At 37.3% G+C, this 23,678-nt stretch overlaps 1 protein-coding gene across 1 annotated transcript in view; it reads left to right on the forward strand.

Moving 5' to 3' along the window:
* Positions 1-23,030, forward strand: part of ibtk (inhibitor of Bruton agammaglobulinemia tyrosine kinase) — a 42,194-nt gene extending 19,164 nt beyond the window's left edge. The window contains exons 12-28 of the mRNA XM_051866086.1: positions 2,721-3,335; positions 3,877-3,963; positions 4,053-4,135; positions 6,172-6,209; positions 6,288-6,384; positions 6,477-6,578; positions 7,041-7,158; positions 10,076-10,136; positions 10,214-10,338; positions 10,423-10,559; positions 11,766-11,905; positions 12,843-12,958; positions 13,033-13,128; positions 13,214-13,366; positions 15,188-15,382; positions 19,062-19,188; positions 22,165-23,030. Of these exons, the coding sequence (XP_051722046.1) occupies positions 2,721-3,335; positions 3,877-3,963; positions 4,053-4,135; positions 6,172-6,209; positions 6,288-6,384; positions 6,477-6,578; positions 7,041-7,158; positions 10,076-10,136; positions 10,214-10,338; positions 10,423-10,559; positions 11,766-11,905; positions 12,843-12,958; positions 13,033-13,128; positions 13,214-13,366; positions 15,188-15,382; positions 19,062-19,188; positions 22,165-22,290 (2,416 nt within the window). The 3' untranslated portion in view covers positions 22,291-23,030. The remainder of the gene's footprint in view (positions 1-2,720; positions 3,336-3,876; positions 3,964-4,052; positions 4,136-6,171; positions 6,210-6,287; positions 6,385-6,476; positions 6,579-7,040; positions 7,159-10,075; positions 10,137-10,213; positions 10,339-10,422; positions 10,560-11,765; positions 11,906-12,842; positions 12,959-13,032; positions 13,129-13,213; positions 13,367-15,187; positions 15,383-19,061; positions 19,189-22,164) is intronic.
* Positions 23,031-23,678: the final 648 nt, after the last annotated feature.

The following is a 23,678-nucleotide window of genomic DNA, read 5'->3' on the forward strand; positions in this document are numbered from 1 at the left end:
TTTGACTTTATTCAGTTTCTGTATATTTCCTACCAGGTAAATATGGCATTTATTATAATGGGTTTATGTGAAGATTCTTTTTAGTTCACTTAAATTAAAAGTTATTTTTTTAATGCCAAATAAATGTTGAAATTGATAGCTTTTAGTTATACTGTAATATTGAATGTCTATAATGTTTTTAAAAAAATCAATTTCATAGAGACATTAGTAGCAGTATTAGTATCAGTGATACTGACCTTCATTTATAAAAAGATACCAATAAACAATTATTTAAAATATACTGTTTTTAAGTTGTGTCTACATTAATTTGGAGAGTAATTGTGAAATTATTAAAATACAAAAATATTAAAAACTCAAATGTTTTTAATCGTGATTAATTACAGAAAAAATGTGTCATTAATTAGTTAAATTTTGTAATTGATTGACAGCACTAGCGCGTACGCAATTTTCTAGGCATATATTGAGATTTATAAAAAAAAATTAACTTAAATATGTGTGCACCGTCCGCACACTCTAGACAGTGAGTACACACTCTCTTACTGGAGTGAGTAAAGTAATGAAGTAAACTGAATGATTTTAAACTGTTTTCATTTTGATTCACATTTAGATTATATATTCCACTCTCATTAATGGAGTTAGGCTCTCAAATTACATAAAGTTCATAAATTATATGAATTTAGATAGAAATATTTGTAGTGGATGCACTGCTTTTGAACACTTTTCCTGTGGCATGCTACGTTTGAATGTTTTAATGACAACGAGGAGTGCTAAGCACCTGATAATTCCTCAATAAACTAAATTGTAGAACTCGTTTTCTGAGAAAATGTTTCTCATGAGAACAATAATCAATGATGCGCATTTTATGGCAGACACTGCTGGATTTGTTCAGTGGTAGAATGGTCCATTGGTCTGTTTGAATAGGTCCGGTGACAATACTGTACAACCACTGTGTGCTGTTGATGTTGGGTGCAGGCAGACTAATGAAAACTCCTTCTGTGATCTTCCCAACATTATGAAAAATACATTTGTATTTGAAGAATAGAATTTGAAGGAAACTAAGATTTGCAAGGTTTTTTTTTTTTGTTTGTCAGTTGAGTCAGACAATTGTATTTACAAAAATAAAAAATAAAATAATAAGTAGGCCTATCAGTTTCCATTAAAAATATACTGTATAAATATTCTAAAATAGATGTTAATCATAATTAATAATTAATCAAAATTTCATAAATTTGATTAATTTAAAACAATTAAAAATACTATTTGGCCAGTGGAAATGAATGAGAATAACTCAAGTAAGTTTTCTCTGAGAAGTATTTTTTTTATGGCTTTTACGGATATTTTGATATAGTATTTATTCTAAAACAAGACAAGGACACTGAATGATTTTTAGCAATGTAATGTGACTGCACAAATGGCATTCATAGGTCGTATCTCATATTTCGCTAATGTCTTGTAGCCTACCGTTAAACATGGTATCACGTAGATGGGACTATGCGTATGGAAATGAGAATGTTTTTTTTTTTTTCATCAATGTTTTTATTTTGATGGAAATCTGCAGGGATCCCTTAAAGGAGACCTATAATGCCCCTTTCACAAGATGTAAAATAAGTCTGGTGTCCCCAGAATGTGTCTGTGAAGTTTCAGCTCAAAATACCTCACAGATCATTTATTATAACTTGTTAAATTTGCCCCTATTTGGGTGTGAGCAAAAACACGCTGTTTTTGTGTGTGTCCCTTTAAATGCAAATGAGCTGCTGCTCCCGGCCCCCTTTCCAGAAGAGGGCGGAGCTTTAACAGCTCACACTTCGGTTGCTCAACAACAACAAAGCTGGAGAATCTCACGCAGCCAAAATGAGGATTGTCAGTAACGGTGTTCAGCCTTACATTGTTCAAACCGGAGTCGACACTGATGGAGAGACTCAGGAAGAAGTTACAACTTTTAGAATGAAACTGGACGTTTCTGAACGGTTAGTGGATAAATTTATGTAGTTGCTGTGGAGTTGATTCAACTCCTTCGACTAGCATGTGCCGTCATGTTAATCTTTTGTGCAAATCCAGCGTTGAATTGACCCTCGTTTGTGAAGCAGTCCGGCGTAAAATGACGGCATGATAACAACACTCTACTACAACAACTCTTCTTCTTCTCTAAAGCAGCCCAACATGGCCTCACCCCCTTTGTTGCATGTTCCCTGGGTTTGTGTAAATTTTGGGGTTTGTGATGTCACCAACCCCGGAAGAAGCTTGTTGTAGTCCCTACCAGCCGTTTGTTGTAGTCCTTAAAAAGCGATTTTTGTAAAAGAAAATATCTCCCTTTGCATTGAACTTTGAGTGTCATAACTTTGCAGATGTTGTTTATGCTCAGACAGCAATATTACACACTAACTAAAGTTAAAAAAGTGAAATCATAATCAAGGACCCCTTTAAAGCTTCTCTTTTGTCGATAAGCGCTTCTCATTACATATATTAGATGGTTGGCGCATGTTTCCTTCGCAAAAGCACATTAAAGCGACTCAAACTGATGCATACTCAATACTCATACTCAAGCAGATGCAGATGGCGCCGGATCATGAGCTGCTCACTTTTAAACACACAGTGCTTATCTTTATTCAATTAAATCACAGCCTTTGTGATTTGATAACCGCACTAAGCCATATTGTGATATTGCTTTATTTTCGATTAATCATGCAGCCCTTCATTCATTTTTCTTCTTCCTTCTTCAGCTTGTATGAAGTTCCCACCACTTCTGGGTCCACATTCTCCCAGCACTTCCAGCGCCTCTTGACCGAAGCCGATGAGACCGACAGCATCCATGACGTGACCCTGCAGGCTGGCGATCGCACCTTTGCAGCGCACAAATACATCCTCTCCATGCGGTCAGACTTCTTTCGTAAATTGCTCCTCCCCGAGGGCTACAAAGAGGGTGATGGAGAGGTGAAAAAAGGGGAAGACGCGGTGGGCTGTGACCTGCTGGTTCTAGAGAAGGTTCCTCCTGAGATGCTGGAGCACGCGCTGCACTTCATCTACACAGACTCCTGTGAGATGCTAGTGCATGGGACCCGGCCCATCATCCCCCGCTCCAACCAGAGCTCTGATCCCGAACCACAGCAGCAGCTTATCCACAGTCTACAGTCTTTGGGGCTGGAGAACCGGTCTGCTCTGGAGGTGTACCGCTCTCTTCCTGCTAAGACTTGTGAGGAAGCAGACAAGCCCAAGGGCAAAAGCACTAAGTCTGGGAAAAAAGGCAAGAGCGGAAATATTGGTGAACCTGGACAAAACCCTGTGAAGTTGCTGCAGGGAGTCGCCAAAAAACTGGGTTTGGGGAGTCTTTCAGCACGGTGAGACACTTTTTGTAGCGTATTTTTCTCTTAAAGTTCATCTACAATGTTAACAAGGCTGATAGTCGGCCTATATGCCATACACATGAAGGGTACATGCAGTGCTGCCTTAAATTGGTCAAAAAAGGTGTCTTAAGAAGAAGCATGTTTAAGTTGATAATACATTTTTGTGCTGATGATTAATTGTCATACAAATAATCAAACAATCAGTCCATGCATTCAAACAATCATTGTGTGTGTGTATATATATATATTAGGGCTGCCAATGTTAATGCATGTGATTTTAAAAACGTTTATGCGTTAAAATGATTTAATGCGAATAAATTACTGAAGCATTTGTTATCATTCATTTATAATCCATATCAACTATTGGTCACCCTGCTCTTTAGATATCGATATTGGCTGTTATAAAAATTGGTTGAACACTAAGAGTTTAACAAAACTGTTTTTGCTGCTGTACCTTTAATATTTATGTATATAAATTAGGGGTTAATATTGACAATTGCTGTAATTCATCAATAAGTATTTTATGATTGACTAGGCTTGATGGGGTGAAGTTTGAAAATGGGAAGATCAGTGTGGCGCAGAAGAAGACTGGCAACAAGCCACGATTCAACCAGAAAAAATGGTACGTGGTGTTCTTTTGAGAAACATCAGTCGAGGTCATAAACTCTTTGAGTGGCTGTGAATGCAGATCTTCTCACTGTGTGTCCTCAGCTCGTACCTCTGTGATGTCACGCTGCGCTCTGAAGATGGGAAAGAGTTTCCCTGTCACAAATGCGTTTTGTGCGCTCGGCTGGGTGAGTTCAAATTTTTTATTTTACACTTGTGTCCACTGCCGTAGACTTTATTCAGAATGATACAGATGCCATATTCAATTTGACACAAATGAAAATGAAGCTGTGAGTGCTGGAAGGTGAAGAAGTCTATTACATTGTACTGTTGTGTACTTGATTATTGACCGCTAAGCTGATGAAGCATTGAAAATGTCTTTAAATCGTTTTTTTCATTGGAGAGGTATATCACCACCTTGGAATTATTATAAGGTTCTGTCTGCATTCTGAGCAGTTTTGAGATATTGAGCTTCAAAGTTTTCGCATTCCATACACCTTTGTGGACCCTTTTTATTTTCTAAAAAAAAAAAAAAAAAAGTCCCAAAATGTACACAACTTAAAAAAAAAAAAAAAACACACCCATCACATAATGTAAATAAGTTTGTCATGGAATAAGAATATGTGAATAACTCAATTGACCCTTCACCCGGAGTTTGATTGACAAGCAATCTAACCAATCATAACGCTGAATCCGCCATTTTGTCCGACAAAGCAGTAAGGAGTTATAAGATTAACCTCGGTGGACTCGAACTTGAAAAATGGTGTGTATTGACGTCTTTCCGCGTTTGAAACAACATTCCTTCTCATGTTCATTCATGTTTATTTGATGCTGTAAATTAACTAGTAGGAAGAGATGATCGGTTCACGAGCCGCTTGAGCTGAAGCGCTACAGCGATCTGTCACGGACACATTAAAGAGCCACAAAACGTTTTTATTGTTCGAATTTCTTAAAGCACAATTTGAAAGCTGGGAGTTTGTTTCATATCATAAGTAACCTGCTCTGTCTTGTCTGTTGATGTGTTGTCAGTGTCCTCTTTGCTCCGCGATGTATTTTTCACTCTGTGGAGTGACAGCGCCATGGCTTGTCGGACAAAGCAACAGTAACTAAGGGGGGCGGGTCTTTGCGAAGGGTCAATTTTGACACGAATGTCAGATAGAACCTTATAATTCCAAGGGGACGATATATCTGTCCTTCACAGCCTCTTTTCTTTTTTTATTTTTTTTATTAAATACACTAGTTTGGAATTTAATACTTTAGTATGGGTGCTTTAAATTGATCAAAAGTGACAGTAAAGACATTTATAATGTTACAAAAGATTTCTATTTCAAAAAAATGCTGTTTTTCTATAAAAAATGCTGAACTTTCTATTCATCAAATAAACCTGGGGAAAAAAAAAAAAAATGTATCAGTTTCCACAAACATGAAGCAGCACAACTGTTTTCAACATTGATAATGATAATCAGAAAAGTCTTTTAAAGCAGCAAATCAGCATATTAGAATGATTTCTGAAGGATCATGTGACTGGAGTAATGATGCTTCAGCTTTGATCACAGGAATAAATAACATTTTAAAATATATTACAATAGAAAACAGCTATTTTAAGTTACAATATTACTGTTTTGCTTTTTTTTTTTTTTTTTTTTTTTTTTTTTTTATATATATATAAATAAATGCAACCTTAGTGAGCATGAGACGTCTTTCAAAACATTAAACAACTTACCAATCCTAAACTTTTAAGTGTATATCTGTTTACTCTGACTAAACTGAAGTGACTATTATATATGATTACTGACTCGCAGTGATTTTAGTCTTTCATGGACACTTCACCCCAAAAGTCTGTCATCAAATCAGGTTTAATAGCTGTATGACTCCTGTGGATTTTAATCTGATAGTGGAGAGGAACTGGAGCAGCGGAGCTCTAAAAATGACTAGAAAACTTAAAACTAACATAAAATAAAACATATCGCATTCATTTTTTTTTTTTTTTTTTGTGAGAAACAGATTGAAATTTAACTTTCGTGCTGAAAATCCTTAATTTTGTGGTTGAAAGCCCCTTTTCACTTTAATTCAGCAGCTGAGACAAAAGTTATACAAATTATACAGATTTGCAACAGCTAAATGCTTCATTTTAAGGTGAACTATTCCAGTTCTTATTAGGAGTGTGAATTGTCATATTTTAATATAGATGCACTATTTAATTTTCACTCTCTTAATTCTGCAGAGTACTTCAACAGTATGTTGGGCAGCCCATGGATTGAGGTATGATTAAACAACATGAAGCAGCAATCTCTCTGAACTGGAGCTGTATTTTTATGTAATCTCTTCTGCCCTCTTCAGGCCACCAGCTGCTCTGCGCTAGATATGCCCACCACCTCTGAGGTCCTGCAGGTTATTCTGGAGTACATCTACACCGACGAGTCTCCCACTGTCAGAGGTTTCACCCCACGTTATGTTTGGCTGATATTTCTTGTCGTTTCTTCCTTTCTTCTGTGTAATCCATAACTCGTTTCTCTCTGTATGTCTCAGAGTCTGTGAATGTGGAGTTCATGTGTAACGTGCTTGTGGTGGCTGATCAGCTGTTGATCACTAGGCTGAAGGAGATCTGCGAGGTCGCCATCACTGAGAACCGTAAGTCTCTCTCTCAGTTGTTCATGTTCAGATATTTTGTTGTAAATTAAAAAGTAATGCAATACTTTACTAGTTACTTGAAAAAAGTAATCTGATTATGTAACTCATGTTAATTGTAATGCGTTACCCCAACACTGTTCTCTTTTAAGAAATGTGAATAAAAAGTTCCATGACTAATATACAAGACCGTTGATGGGGAGAAATAAAGGTTCAAGATGAAAGAACCTAACAACTGCTGCTTGTTATTTTGAATAGCGTGGAAAAGTAACTATAACAGTTAAGCTTTTATCTTTCACTTGACTTATTTTTTGTTATTATTAAATCGCATACACTATACATAGTCTAAAACTCTTGCAGTGCAAAATAGACACCGAAATGAGACTTTTGTCTGGTAAGCTTCATCATTCCTGGACACATCTTAAAAGTATATATTGTAAACTCAGAGCATTGTATTGTGTGCAGTGACGCTGAAGAACGCAGCGGAGTTGCTGGAGTTCTCCGCCGTGTACAACGCTGAGCAGCTCAAACTGTCCTGCCTGCAGTTTATTGTCCTCAATATGGCGGCGCTGCTGGAGTCCAAGTAAGATTGAGACACTTAAAACCCTGCTGCAGAAATCCTTTACTACAGTGACATGTTCAGTTCACTTAGTTTTGTCTTGGCCATGACATATTAACTCATGGAAACGTGATATGTTGTAGCCATGAGATTATTATGTCGTGGCCTCGAGATCCTATGTTGAGGGAACAACATCTTTTTCTCGTAGCCATGAGTTTAATACATAAACAAACCTGCGCAACCATAGCACCTGGTATTATCGGAAATGGATGTTATTAATAAATAGTTTACTTTGAATTAAGTGACAAAAAAGTGTAAAATTAAGAATTGATTTTTGTTCATTATGTACACTATTGAAAATAATATTCAGAAACAGGTGCAGTTACATATGCTGCTACCATTTTTTTTTTTTTTTTTTTTTGTCAGACTGCAGATCAAAATGAAAGAATAGGCCTCTAATATTATTTTTAAAATGGGAGAAATTCCAAATTTATAGGATACAGTTTAATTTTTTTCATCCGCAGAACAAAATAAATTTGAATAAAAAATGAATGAATAGCAACGTTAACTTCCAATCAAGATGTGTATTATTTGATAAAATTACGAAAATAAGGATAAATGATGTTTAACATGGAACTCATCTCTAAAGCATAGTCACACATTGCTGTTACAGCAGTCAGCATCGAACAACAGGCAAATAAAATATAGATTAGTCTAATTAAAGTTACAAAAGTTATTCAGTCAAGATGAATGAGTGATTTTTCTTTTTCTTTTGTTCTTTGATTAACATTAATGACAGATGGCAGTGGGTATATTAGGCTGCTGTCAATGCATGGATCCAATATAGGCTACTGTTACACACATGTTTTCTTTCTCAACTGTTTACGTTCACTTAAGACATAACCCAATGCTCTAACTATATAGAAAATATTTAATTTATGCTATTGCATGTGAATAAGTATGTGTATGTATTTACTAGGCTATGTGAAATATATTTGTCATTTTTTTTCCCTGAAATTGTTGATGATCTTCTGATAACTGTCTGTTATAATCGACATCACGATACTTGCAGGACATTGTTGATATATGAAAATATCTTCATATTCCCAGCCCTACTACCATTCAAAAGTTCTTAGTTCTTACCACTCTTAAAACTCATCTTTGATCACCAAAATGACATATTTAAATGTTTTTCCTATGAAAAAAATTTCTTCATGCCTTAAAATAGCTTGAATATAACTCTACACCTCTTGCTTCATTTAATACGCGGATCAATGAATATGTAAATTAGCCCCGCCTCCATTTACTCACACCAGCTCAGAGATCCACTCGGTCAACTTACTGAGGTAAACGCTGCACAATGGAATCGCTCTTTACAACATCAGACACATAACGGTAATTAATATGATTAGCCTTTTGCTTGACATACACTACTGTTCAAAAGTCTTAGGCACGTCAGTATTTTCACCCTCCAAAAAATGGTTTTAAGCCAGTTATTTATATCTTTTTCTGTAGTGTGTCAGTAGGAAATATCAGTTTATATTTCCAAACATTCATTTTTGCCATCAATTGTAATAATCAAATGAGATTTTTGAATGCACAAGGAGTCTGACAACAGCCGGTGCTCCACACGGAGATCTGATCTTATCATCTTCAAATCCGTCTGTGTTTACATGAAGAAACGGATGAGACTGAGACAGACTAAATCCAGAAGAACTGTGGCCGTATCTCCAAGACGCTTGAAGAAACCTTCCTGAAAAGCTATAGTACTGTGAGAAGTTTTAGGCACTTGTGTAAAAATGCTGTACAGAGAGGATGCTTTCAAAAATACTGTCATAAATAGATTTTATTTATCAATTAATTTCTATTAACTAAATATCAAATCAATATTTGGTGTGACCACCCTTTGCGTTTAAAACAGCTTTTGTCCAGGTACACTTGTGCATCGTTTTTCAGGTAGCTTTGCAGGAAGGTTTCTTCAAGCGTCTTGGAGACACGGTCACAGTTCTTCTGGATTTAGTCTGCCTTCTTGACGTAATCACAGACGGATTTGATGATGGTGAGTTCAGATATCCATGTGGACACCGGCTGTTGCCAGACTTCTTGTGCATATAAAATCTGACTGGATTATTTCAATTAATGGCAAAATGAATGTTTAGAAATGAGAACTGATATTTCCTACTGACACACTACAGCAAAAGATATAAATAACTGGCTTAAAAACCTTTCTTGGGGGTGAAAATACTGACGTGCCTAAGACTTTTGCACAGTAGTGTATTTTATCAAACTGCTAGTAATGTGTTGTTAATGTTACACAAACCATGTTCCCGTTTGCCATCTCAAAGTCAGACAGCTGCCTTCTAACAATCGGTATCCTTACAAACACTTTGAACAACTCAGAACGTCAGTGGAGAAAGGCATATAGTTCATCATAACATTGTTATATACATTGTACACCCACTATATTGCTAAATCTACACTGGGATAACCTGACTTCTCTCGAGACTCCCCTGCTAGTTCACTGTTAATGTTATGCTAAAGCCCGCCGCCACGTTGACGTGATTGGTTACAAGGTAGTTTGTGATGTCACAGACACCAGCGATTTCAAACTGCGGGTTTGAGACTGTCTTTGGTTCACTGCAGTTTCAAGGAGAAAATACTCTGCAATGGTGTTCACTTATGAATTTGCACATGGCTTAAAGTATATTAAAAACACCACATAGACAAATAAACAACATTAAAAACTTCATTTTCACCACATGGGGACTTTAAAAGAACAGCATTTATTCGAAATAGAAATCTTTTATAACATTATAAATTTCTTTTATCTTGCTGAATGAAAGAATTAACTTCTTTCACAAAAAATCATACTGACCCCAAACCTTTGAACAGTAGTGCATGAATGGATGTTGCTCATCTGTCTGTCTCTCTTGTCTGTCAGAGCGCTGGAGATCCTGAGTGATGATGTCCTCCTGGATCTAACAGCTGCGTACAGGAGGATGGTAAGTTTTAAATCATCGCCCTTATCGGGTTCATTAAAGCTCTGCTCAGAGATCCTGACATCAAACTCCTCCATCAGATCCCAGCCATGCAGAGACGTCTCATTACACCGTACGCCGACGCTCCTGATCTCAGTGCCTATGAAGACAGAGAGTGGGACTCTGCTGTGGACTGTAAGAGCTGCTCTGATGCGGATCACTCCAGGTGTGAATTCTGGCCTGCTCAAACACTGTAATATTGATACGAAGGACTGTCCATCTGTAAGAGTTCTCACTATGTTTAACTTAGTGATATCCTGCTGAAGAAGGCCAAGATGAGGGCTAAGAGGAAACCACGGCGCCGCTCTGACAGCTCTGGCGGATACAACCTGTCTGATGTCATACAGAGCTCTCCTACTGACGTCACCCACAGCCCACCCACTCCAGGTCAACTTACTCACTAATAAAAGACACTAATTAGTTGTGTTTGCTAAGGCAAGCATTACTTTTACAATTGCTTATACTTGGGAATAGGGAATTATTCAGATCACTCAGTGGGCTCTGTTGAGCTGGGTCAGTAAGCATCCCAAAATACCCTAGCAACAGATAAATACCACTCACACGTTCTTCAGAAAATGAATATTGATCATCTGAACTAGTGGTTCTCAACCAGGGGCCTTAGCAAGCTTCAAAAGAGCTGCAGGATTAATATGACTTAATTTAAATTAAAGTGCCAGTGTCCATATGCTCATTTGCAAGTTTATAATTTTATTTTTGGGCTCTGCTAGAATACATTTACATGGTTTAAAGTTTAAAAAACATTTTTTTGTCATACTGTACATTGCTGCATCACCTCTTTTCACCTTCTGCCTGAAACGTTCTGTTGTAGTTTCTGTCTCTTTAAAGGCCGCCTTTCTGAAAAGCCCAGTCTGCTCTGATTGGTCAGCTGGCCCAGTCTTTTGTGATTGGTGAACCACTTAGAGCATGTGTCAGAAATATAGCGCCCCATACTATAATTGAGTTCATCTCTCGAGGCTTGATGAGCAGCTATAAGCGGTATTTTATCTATGGTAATTATAGCATCATTATCGGAAATCCATACTTTTTTTTTTGTTTTGTTTTTTTTGCTGCAAGGGCAAAAAACAGTGGCAGGACTACTATATATATATATATATATATATATATATATATATATATTGTTTTTTTAATATAATTAAATTAAACTCATTTTTTTATTTTCATTAAAAAATTTAAAACTTCTGCTTCTTTGGTAAAATATTGTTTTATTAAAGAATATTCAGTTGTTGAATTGTTTGGAATCACAAAAATAATTGTGGTCAATTTAGTATTTTGACACTCCCAGTTTCTGTTTTTAAAAACAAAAAGTTAGAAAATAAGCAGCTTAATCATAATTACAGCAGATCATATCAGAGGAAATATTATAGTTTACATCTGGGGCCTCTGAATATAGTTTTGGACAATGGAGGCCTTCAAGCCAAAAAGGTTGAGAAGCACTGATCTAAATGGCACTCTGCACACTGAAGATCAAGATCAAAGCAGATGTAAAGCAGTCATTTCTATCATGTCAGTATTTTCATATTTTCAGTATTTTAGTTTGGACTGGATGTGTGTGACGCGGTTGTGTTACCACAGGTTTGGGTCATTCGGTGAAGGCCAGTTCAGTGGAGTCTCTGCAGGAGCTCATTACGTCTGACTCAGAGGGCAGTTATATGGGAGTGGGCAGCCCTCGAGACCTGCAGTCCCCTGTCTTCCAGGACCGGCCTGATACGCAGGTAATGACACAACACTTTACTATGAACTCACAAAACTACATAGTATAGACACATTTGATATAATTAAACAAAATGTGGTTTTCAGTTTCACTTGCGACAGAAAGCAATAATAATATTTAGTGGGTAATATTTAACCCAAAATGATTTCCAAAAATTATTTTTAGTGTAATATAATATTTAGATATTAAGATATTATTTTAGTGTAATATATACTGTACTCTGTATAATTATGTATAGTTTAACAATACCATTAGTAACATTTAAAGATATACTACTACATTCTGATAATTGTCAGCTACTTCCTTTTAAAGGTGTTACTTATATTCACTATAGTTCAAAAATTTTGGGGTTGGTTCAGATTTTTTATGTTTTGAATTAAGTTTCTTATCCTCACCATGGCTTCATTTATTTGATCAAAAATACAGTAGAATTGTGAGTAATATTGTGAAATATTATTTCAATTTAAAATGAAATGTTTTCTATGTTAATATATTTTAAACTGTAATTAATTTATTCCTGTGATCAAAGCTGAATTTTCAGCATCATTACTCCAGTCTTCAGTGTCACATGATCCTTCAGAAATCATTGTAACATGATGATTTACTGCTCAAGAAACTTTTCTTATCAATGTTGAATACAGTCGTGCTACTCCATATTTTTGTGGAAACTGTGATACATTTTTTAGGACAGAAACTTAAAAAAAAAAAAAAAAACCCGCATTTGTTTGTAATATAATCTTTTCTAACATTGCTGCAGAATATCTTTTGTAATATGCTAAAAAGCACAATAAAATTGCTGTGAAAGTACCAAAATTTAAGTCATTTTTCTCTGAACATTTTCCCTCCCACGAAAGCTCTCATACATCATTAGGCTGAGTAAATGATGGCAGAATCATTGTTGGATGAACTCTCCATTTAAGATAAATTGTTTTTCGTAGGAGGAGAGGCGTGGACCAATGGGACTAAAGACACCTCCTGTCCAACCTGTTATGAAAAATGGCCCCGTGCCCACTAAATCTTCCACCCCTGAATCCATCCCAGCAGTCAAAGCAAGGTGATTTAAATCTCTGTCACCACAAGCAGTTGATATTCTTCATTGGTAGGCTGTAATTCTGAATGTATGTTCAGTCTCTCTAGACCAGCTACTGTCCTGGACCTCAGGACCATCATGGAGATGGAGGCCAACTCACAGAACCTGGGTGCCACAGCCAAAAGTCCCAGCTCGTAAGCCACGATAGTTCACAGAGCACAGTAAACTAAGTGTCTAAACTCGTTTTACTCCATTCTCTACTTTTTTTATAACTAACAGATCGAGCAGCAGTAAAGTCACGGTCATTCCCAGTAAGATGTCTCAGAAGCAGAGGAAGATGATGGCTCTGGCCTCCAGAGAGGGAAGCACAGAGAGCATGTCTGCTAACCATCTGCCACCATCTGTTACTCCAGTTAAACCTGTGAAGACCTGGTGAGCGCCTGATCGCTTTCTGCTTTCCTTATTCCATTATGTCTCAGAAATGGGTAAAAGGTAGGATGACAATACGTCCTCTTTTTTTTTTGGACCTTAAAGCACCAGAAGACAATAATGTCATTATTCAGCTCAAGTCTGTTCAGTGTCGATTCAGTTCAATATCAGTGTCAATGTTGCAAAATTCATCAATTATGAAACCAATTCGATTTGGCTATAAGCAGCTCTTCAGAAGGCAATAGTGTTATTGTTTTGTTCAAGTTTTGTTCTCATCTGATAGTATCAGTGCAGTCTAATGAATAATATTATTGAATAATTGTAAATCCTGTACACGTATTTGCATTGATTTGACCATTTTCTGATCCCATCTTCTCGTACACTACAGTTGATTGTAGTCCCTATTGGTCAAATTCTTTCTCAATTATTGCCCTCAGCAAGTGTGACTGGTGTCAGCAGCAAATGAATGTGCAAACCATTTATGAAGACACATTATAGTCCAGCAAAGCACAAAACACCCCCTGACCCTGTAGAGGATAAAAGCAGAATGAATGGATGGAAGTTAAACTAAGTGAAACTTTATTTCAGTTTATTTCACTTTTATTTTATTTCAAGTGTTTTTTGATGGGTTTGGTGTTAGTTTTAGTTAATAATTTATAATGATCCTGATACTAATAAATTTTAACATTTAACAAGTTGTATAGGTAGTATATTGTTACCTAGATTAATGATTCCTAATAGTGCCTTAACTATGGCTAACTATTGGAAACATAAACACACAATGTCACCTTGTATAAAGGAAATTAGTCAAAAGGCCTTATCTTAAAGGATTCGTTCACTTCAGAATTCAAATTTCCTGATAATTTACCCACTCCCATGTCATCCAAGATGTTTTCTTTCTTTCTTCACTGAAAAAGAAATTAAGGTTTTTGAAAAAAACATTCCAGGATATTTATCCATATAGGGCTTCAGGGTTGAAGGTCCAAATGTCAGTTTCAGTGCAGCTTCAAAGGGCTCTACACGATCCCAGACGAGGAATAAGAGTCTTATCTAGAGAAATGAACAGCCATTTTCTAAAAAAATAAAATAAAATAATTATATACTTTTTATCCACAAATGCTCATCTTGCACTAGCTCTGCGATGTGCCACACATTACGTAATCACGTTGGAAAGGTCACGCGTGACGTAGGCGGAAGTGGGGTGAAAAATTCTGAAAAAGTCTCATTTTTTTCCTCCAACTTCAAAATTGCCCGACATCGTTGCATTACCTTTTTTTTTTTTTGTGAAGGCCGTTTGACTGTCTTTGCATGTTTGCTTTGTAAACACTTGCTCGGTACATCTGCCTACATCACGAGTGACCTTTTCAATGTGATTAAGTAATGCATGGTGCATCGCAGAGCAGTGCAAGATGAGCATTTGTGGTTAAAAATATATAAATTTTTTAGAAAATGGCCGATCGTTTCACTAGATAACACCCTTATTCCTCGTCTGGGATCGTGTAGAGCCCTTTGAAGCTGCGCTGAAACTGACATTTGGACCTTCAACCTGTTGAACCCCAGTGAAGTCCACTATATGGAGAAAAATCCTGGAATGTTTTCCTCAAAAACCTTAATTTCTTTTTGACTGAAGAAAGAAAGACTTAAACATCTTGGATGACATAAGCGTGAGTAAATTATCAGGAAGTGAACTAATCCTTTAGGTCTAAGGATGATTTTAACTTTGTCTCATTTGGAAACGGTGATTGTCTAATGATGTTTGTCCTGCCATTGTTTCCAGTTCATCAGTTCCTCACTCACCCAAACCTTACATCACTGTGTTGTCAGGTCGACAGCAGTTCAGTCCCCGCCCTCTTCCTGTTCCTTCCGGGATCTTTTAGTCGAGGAGGAACGGCGTGGAAAACCCTCTCCAGTTTCCCCAGTGAAGGCCAGGAGTCCAGTGGCTACTGCAGGACCGCCGATATGTGCCAAAAGAGTGACCTTTAAATGTGCCGAGAACAGTGACCCGGTTAAACCAGCTGGGTGAGGAACATCTCATTCAGTGCACAATATCCATTCACTAATCCCCATGTTCGCAGAAAAGGCTTAAAGGGTTAGTTCGTCCAAAAATGAAATTTCTGTCATTAATTACTCACCGTCATGTAGTTCTAAGCCCACAAATTAAGATATTTTTGATGAAATCCGAGAGGTTTTTTATGCCCCATAGAAAGCAATGAAATTACCATCATTCAAGATCCAGAGAAGTATTAAAGACATCATTAAGACAGTCGTTAAGACAGTGGTTCAACCTTTAATGTTATGAAGTGACGAGAATACTTTTTGTGTGCAAAAACAAAACAATAACAACTTTTTTCAACAATTTCTTCTCAACCCTGTCAGTCTTCTACGCAGTTGACGCAGTGCACCGCTTCCGTGTTTACGTCAGAATGCTGACTCTTATTAATAGAGCTTTGAGCATAGGGATACTGATAAGCTGGAATAGAAACATTACTTAGCTTCTTAAAATCTGGCCAAAATAAGGTGTCTTCTGCTGCCCCCATTTAAACAGGCTGTTTGCACTGATAATGCCTTTTATCTGCTTTTTTTTATATATCTGCTTTTCTAGACACTCACTAGGTTTTGGATCAGAGCTTGTGTGTGAGAGCAGGTATTATTCTGATTACTGTTTATTTATATGTTCCATTAGATGGCGCTGTAATGCTTCTATATAACAAGGCCTGTGTGTGAACAGTCTCTTGTGACTGAACTGCTGTATTCAGTGAAGACTGAAGCCGCACGTTACAGGACATCTATTGACAGTTACTGGTGTTTTGTAGGTGTGATACTAGGCTGATTACTATTTTCTTTGTGCTGTTTTCTCAAAGAAGAATTGGGATGTTCTTGGATGTGCATCTTGAGATCTTGGATCTTAAGCCCCTGCCCCTTTAATCGCTTATAGCAAAGTGCCGTTTTGGTCGTATTGTGGTGCAATAGCTTCTCATTAATGAGTGAATGCACAAAGGTGCATGTTACCATGTTTTTACCATGCTATTATTTCAATTACTCCTTTTTTATTAATTAAAAAATTGGGAAATTCTTTGAAATTTCAAATTTTTCAAGAATTTCAGCAAAAAACTGATGCAAGAAAATATATTTTTATCAATATTTATGAGAAATTTATTTGAATATATCATTAGACAAATGATAATTATGATAATTCATATAATTAAATTTATATAAAAACTTGTAACTCATGACTGCTCAAAACAGTTTAAATTTATGAAACCTACATATTATTTTCTCAATATTACTCTGAAATGTTTTCAAACAAAATATATTCATTTTACTTGCATAAACTTTTACTTTCATATGGAAAAAGTGTGATGATTAACAGCTTGAATCTCCTTTTCATGCTGCAGTGTTTCACCAGCAGGTGGCAACAAAGTGAAATGTGGACTTAAAGGGGGACTCAGTGATATTTCAAATACACTGTTTGGAAGTTAGTCGGGCCAAGTCCAACAACAAACGTCTAGCCAATCAGCATCAGGGCAAGAGGGAGATATAAAAATAAGAAAAAAAACTCCAGAACAAGAAATGGGACACAATACAAAACAGCTCAAAAGAATATCACTGGAATGAAGGTTCATGACTGGGCAAACGCTTTAGGACCCGGTTATATTAGAAAAGCTTTCCAGCGCTGGAGAGAGCTAAGAGGGAAGGCCTGAAAACTGCTTTGATCCTGCTTCTCGTGAGTAAAACTGGTAGTGCATTCGCCTCGCATGCCAGCAGCGATCGGGCCGGGATTTGAGACCGACTCGGAGCAGGGTGGTTAGAATTGGAGAGTGAGTTTTGGAGGCGGAGCAATGAAGAGAGGGGTGGGTTTGTTTGGGTTGATTTCAAATATCAACAATGTCCAACAGTGTAGTTCAAATACCACTTACTGCACCTTTTAAGGTGATGATACCAAAGACTATAGAATAACACAAGACGTGTCACTCGTATTGTTTTGAATGGGAGAAAATGCAACGCGCAATATGGCTAAATAAGAGCCAATCGCCGACTGGTAAAGTCATCGCGTCACTGCAACGGCCATTAGAAGCAAGCACAGGTCTCTGCAGGACATTAATGATTGATGGGCAAGGCCATAAACAGAGGGGCGTTTTTGAGAGTGTTACTCTAAAGCCTGGGACACACGAAGCAGACTTCAACGAAAATCGACGGTGTTGTCACCTCGCGTCGGCGAGGTGAAATGACTCTTCCATACAGCTCCAGAGGGTTAATAAAGGCCTTCTGAAGTGAAGAAATGCGTTTTTGTAAGAAAAATATCCATATCTAAAACTTCATAAACTATAATAACTGGAGTTACGGCAAAAGAGTGACATCTGACCCGACGTATAACATATTGGTGAACACGGAAGTGCAGAGGATAGAGCAAAATAAAACACCGGTCACAAATTAGAAGTGTAAAACGAGAATATTTAAAAAGAAATGTTGTTTTGATATAAGAGAAGAGGAGCTTGAGTTTGTTGCCCAGCCCTGTTTGTTTAAACCGCAAGCTTGCGCTACTCCTACATCTTACGTCATACATCGGGTTTTCTTACAAAAAACGCATCGCATTGCTTTGCTTCAGAAGGCTTTTTTATAACCTTCTGGAGCCGGGTGGATTATATTTATGATGGGTGGATGTGCTTTTTTGGGCTTCAAAATCTCAAAATCTCCATTCACTCCCATTATAAAGCTTGGAAGAGCCAGAATATTTTTTTTAATATAACTCTGATTGTGTTTGTCTGAAAGAAGAAAGTCATATACATCTAGGATGCCTTGAGAGTGAGTAAATCATGGGATAATTTTCATTTTTGGGTGAACTAACTGTTTAACACAAGTTTTATGTACCTCTTCCGGGTCAAAACGGACCTGAATGCAATAGGAGGGGAGTGGACGTGTGTCTATTATGGCGCACCAGCAGCTCTTGTGTTTTCTGGGATGTTCTGCTCTCCAGGATGTCTAGTAGGACGTTTCCTTCTTCAGCATGTGTCAGCACTGATCTGACCTGAGTTGCAGATGTGTGACTGTGGCCAGGCGTCTCTCTGTCTCTGGGTCACATCAGCTGCCCGCTGGGCCCGTGTTTATGACTCCAGCGCTCGGGCAGAGGTCTGAATATTTATCAGCAGCGCTCCACTGCCCGTCTGTGATTGTAATCTCTATTGATAAGGGCAAACTTTGTCACAAACACTCTCTATCCCTGGGGCTCGACGTCTTCTGTATTTACGAGCATGCGATGAGAAGGCAGTAGCCGGTTGGACAGGCTGTAGGAAATCACTGTATCGCTGTTCTCAGGTGGAAAGTCATTGTTTTACCTTTGTTGTTTTTAATTACATTACATAATTACATCTTCAACAGTGTAATTACTGTACTAATTACTCTAAAGTAATGCATTACTAATTACTTTACTCCCATATCAACCTCGACCAGTTGAACAATACAAGGATAGTTCCACCAATGTCGACAGAGCTTGTAATAATAATAATAATAATCTTTTTTTTTTTTTTTCTGTCATTTATGGATGTGCATCAGCTTTTCCAAATACTGTTCCTCACAATTCACATGTCTACTGCTTGAGTCAGTTGAAGCAGCTTTGTTATTTCTCTTTGGAGGAAGTTACTCAACCTTTGCATTGGTAAGCATTGAACCTTGTTTTTCTTTTTTCTTCTCTTCCCATCAGCCCTTGGGTGCTGAGGGCAGCTGGCAGCCCTCTGTCCACCTCAACATTTGCCTCCATTGTGGAGGAGGAGAGAAAACAGGAAGCCGCACTTATCCGCAGCCGTGAGAAGCCGCTAGCACTCATACAGGTAACGAGATTCTGCATTATGTGCATGTGACATAGACACACTTTTGCCTGACAAATTAAAGTCTAGTGTTGACTTAAAAACAGTGACTTTAACTTGGCAATGGCATTAGTTCAGACTGTCAAATGGTATAACTGCAAAACATTTTCTACTTTCAAGCATTTCTACTTTTGGAATGATTAAGATGTGTACATTTGTGTACTCAGTGTATACTTGATGTCATATTTAAATCTAAACTTTGATTGAAAATGTTATAAAATTGTAGAACTGTACGAAAAAGACAATGTTGAGTGACAGTAAGGACTTTTACATTGTTACAAAAAAAATCCTATTTCAAATAAATGCCGTTCTTTTGAACTTTCTAAAGATTCCTGAGAAAAATGTATCTTGGTTTCTACAAAAATATAAAGTAGCACAGTTGTTTTCTACATTGATAATCAGGGCTTGACATTAACACCTGCCAACTTGAATTTTATATATATATAATATACATTTTTCATTTGTAGTCTTTTAAAAAGGCATCTGAAATAATAAACTATTGTACAGCTACTCCGACAGCGAGTTGACACACAAACCCGCCTCCCTCCTCATTTGTTCCAGATGAATATTGCTGGTGTTACTGAGCTTGAATTTCGGCGTGGGATTGCACGTATTGCTCATTATTTTACTCATTCCCACAGATTTTGTGCTCACACCCAAAGTGCGCCACATAAAGCCACCTCTCAGTACTAAATTGAGTTCTTTTTCACTGCTTATTGTGCTTAAACAGTCAAATACCATTGAGAAAGAAAACATGTGTGTAACAGTATAATGGATCCATGTGTCAGGTCTTAAAGTGACAGCAGCCTAATATACCTGCTGCCAAATTATGAGATTATACAGGTGCTGGTCATATAATTAGAATGTCATCAAAAAGTTGATTTATTTCACTAATTCCATTCAAAAAGTGAAACTTGTATATTATATTCATTCATTACACACAGACTGATATATTTCAAATGTTTATTTCTTTTAATTTTGATGATTATAACTGACAACTAAGGAAAATCCCAAATTCAGTATCTCAGAAAATTAGAATATTGTGAAAAGGTTCAATATCGAAGACACCTGGTGCCACACTCTAATCAGCTAATTAACTCAAAACCACCTGCAAAGGCCTTTAAATGGTCTCTCAGTCTAGTTCTGTAGGCTACACAATCATGGGGAAGACTGCTGACTTGACAGTTGTCCAAAAGACAACCACTGACACCTTGCACAAGGAGGGCAAGACACAAAAGGTCATTGCAAAAGAGGCTGGCTGTTCACAGAGCTCTGTGTCCAAGCACATTAATAGAGAGGTGAAGGGAAGGAAAAGATGTGGTAGAAAAAAGTGTACAAGCAAGAGGGATAACCGCACCCTGGAGAGGATTGTGAAACAAAACCCATTCAAAAATGTGGGGGAGATTCACAAAGAGTGGACTGCAGCTTCAGTCAGTCAGTGCTTCAAGAACCACTACGCACAGACGTATGCAAGACATGGGTTTCAGCTGTCGCATTCCTTGTGTCAAGCCACTCTTGAACAACAGACAGCGTCAGAGGCGTCTCGCCTGGGCTAAAGACAAAAAGGACTGGACTGCTGCTGAGTGGTCCAAAGTTATGTTCTCTGATGAAAGTAAATTTTGCATTTCCTTTGGAAACCAGGGTCCCAGAGTCTGGAGGAAGAGAGGAGAGGCACACAATCCACGTTGCTTGAGGTCCAGTGTAAAGTTTCCACAGTCAGTGATGGTTTGAGATGCCATGTCATCTGCTGGTGTTGGTCCACTGTGTTTTCTGAGGTCCAAGGTCAACGCAGCCGTATACCAGGAAGTTTTAGAGCACTTCATGCTTCCTGCTGCTGACCAACTTTATGGAGATGCAGATTTCATTTTCCAACAGGACTTGGCACCTGCACACAGTGCCAAAGCTACCAGTACCTGGTTTAAGGACCATGGTATCCCTGTTCTTAATTGGCCAGCAAACTCGCCTGACCTTAACCCACAGAAAATCTATGGGGTATTGTGAAGAGGAAGATGCGATATGCCAGACCCAACAATGCAGAAGAGCTGAAGGCCACTATCAGAGCAACCTGGGCTCTTATAACACCTGAGCAGTGCCACAGACCGATCGACTCCATGCCACGCCGCATTGCTGCAGTAATTCAGGCAAAAGGAGCCCCAACAAAGTATTGAGTGCTGTACATGCTCATACTTTTCATGTTCATACTTTTCAGTTGGCCAAGATTTCTAAAAATCCTTTCTTTGTATTGGTCTTAAGTAATATTCTAATTTTCTGAGATACTGAATTTGGGATTTTCCTTAGTTGTCAGTTATAATCATCAAAATTAAAAGAAATAAACATTTGAAATATATCAGTCTGTGTGTAATGAATGAATATAATATACAAGTTTCACTTTTTGAATGGAATTAGTGAAATAAATCAACTTTTTGATGATATTCTAATTATATGACCAGCACCTGTATAAAAAAAAATATATATGGCAGTTTTTCCCCATGGTATCGCTGTCAAAATTGTGGCCAGTGAAAATCCTAAGTGGCTATTAACTTTGGAAAACCGCTAGCCACAGTGGCTGGTGAGCAAAAAAGTTAATGTCAAGCCCTGTTGATGATAATCAGAAATGTTTCTTGAGCAGCAAATCATCATATTAGAATGATTTCTGAAGGATCATGTGACACTGAAGACTGGAGTAATGATGCTGAAAATTCAGCTTTGATCACAGAAATAAATTACATTTTATAATAATTCAGATAGAAAACCATTTAAATGTAATATTTCAAAAACAGTATTACTGTTTTTACTGTATTTTGATTTTTTTTAAAAATCGTATGACCCCAATAATTTAACCAGTAGTATACATCTCTAAGAACTTTGCAAATTACACTAGATTTTTAAAATACTTTTGTCATTGACACTTATATTCCGTTCTTCTCATTTTTACTGTAGATTGAAGAACGAGCGATTCAGGACCTGATACTCCATTACAAGGCCGTTAATAACCCAGACGAGCTGATATTGGTGGAAAGATCACCACAAGGTCCAATCGCCGCCCCCACCTGGAACAAACACTGATACTAACACAGCGTTACCGTAACACCCATGACATCACGCTCACGCTCATGTTTCAGACAGTATTAAGGTGCATCACAAGCCCTGTTCTGTTTTCCTCACCTTATTCTGCAGAATGCACACTTGTTTTCTTAGGCTGCTTGCTTTTTCCTTCTTTCGCCATTAATTTTGCAGTTTTCTCATAAGAAAAGACTGGAATGTGAAGTGTAAATCTATTGTTCTCAGCTCCGAAGAGTCGCCACATGTGCCAAAGGATGTTTATCTGTTCTTCTTTTTTTTTTTTTTAATGATCATGTGGTGCAGTGATCTACATGCCACGTGTGTGTGTGTGTGTGTGTGTGTGTCTTATGGAGACCAAGCACACACACATAAAACTCACCCATTGTGACAAGATGAAGAAAATCCAATCAGCCGTGAAAAGCAATAAAGGCTTTATTATGTTGCTCACAAGGTCTGTTTGAAGCAGCTGGTTTAAAATAAACTTGTGCCCGACGAAAGGAGCTGAGATTTACAAATATGCATTTTATATTTTGCTTCCTCATGCAATCCACATAAATAACATTCTCATTTGGGGCTGGGTGTAATGATAGTTTTTATGTTTATGTCACTATCAGAAAATGATTGGTACTATAGTTTAAAAAAAAGATTATTGTTCATTCTTGAATAACCCTGTGTCATTTTTGCTTAATGTTAAGAGAAGATATTTGCAGTGGCATGAAATAAAGAGCTGAATGTGAGCATCACCGATTGTTGTTTTATGTGTCTTCTTGCATCTCTAAAGGGATAGTTCACCCAAAAATGAACATGATCTGTCATCATTTACTCACCCTCATGTTGTGATCTATGAGTCTCCAGATCTCAATTGGCACTGTAGGTCTGACAGATAGCCTTACAAATGTATATTAATCTGAGATGGGAGCAAGTATCTTAAAATAAAAATAATTCACCGTCATTCTAGCATAACTTCGGCACTGTGGCTTGGTTAAGGCCAAGACCATATAATATTTAGTGCCTTGTTTTTACATTTTATGCACTGGTTCAGACAATCTAGTTTGCCAAACCCTGAACCTCAAAATTGCTATGAACAGTCTTTGCCCTTGATTCATTCACTTCCTTTTCTTTAGGGGTCCAAGCAACCAATATCCTGAACTCTACTGTATTTACTGTTTTGCCAATTATTCTTTTTCTGCTCTAAAAGTTCATCCATCTAATTTTGTTTATCCTGGGACATTTTCTGCCTTTTTAAATTTTCTAAACAAACATACTTTTTTTTTTTTTTTTTTTAAATCTTCCTAGGCCATTGGTTAGATTTGTATGAGACTTGGCACGTATCATCCCAGTATCCTCATGACAAAAAGTTACAAGAATTTTGATTAAATAAAGCGTTGTGA

The sequence above is a fragment of the Ctenopharyngodon idella genome, chromosome 16 (assembly GCF_019924925.1).
Source record: "Ctenopharyngodon idella isolate HZGC_01 chromosome 16, HZGC01, whole genome shotgun sequence".
In the NCBI taxonomy this organism is placed as follows: domain Eukaryota; kingdom Metazoa; phylum Chordata; class Actinopteri; order Cypriniformes; family Xenocyprididae; genus Ctenopharyngodon; species Ctenopharyngodon idella.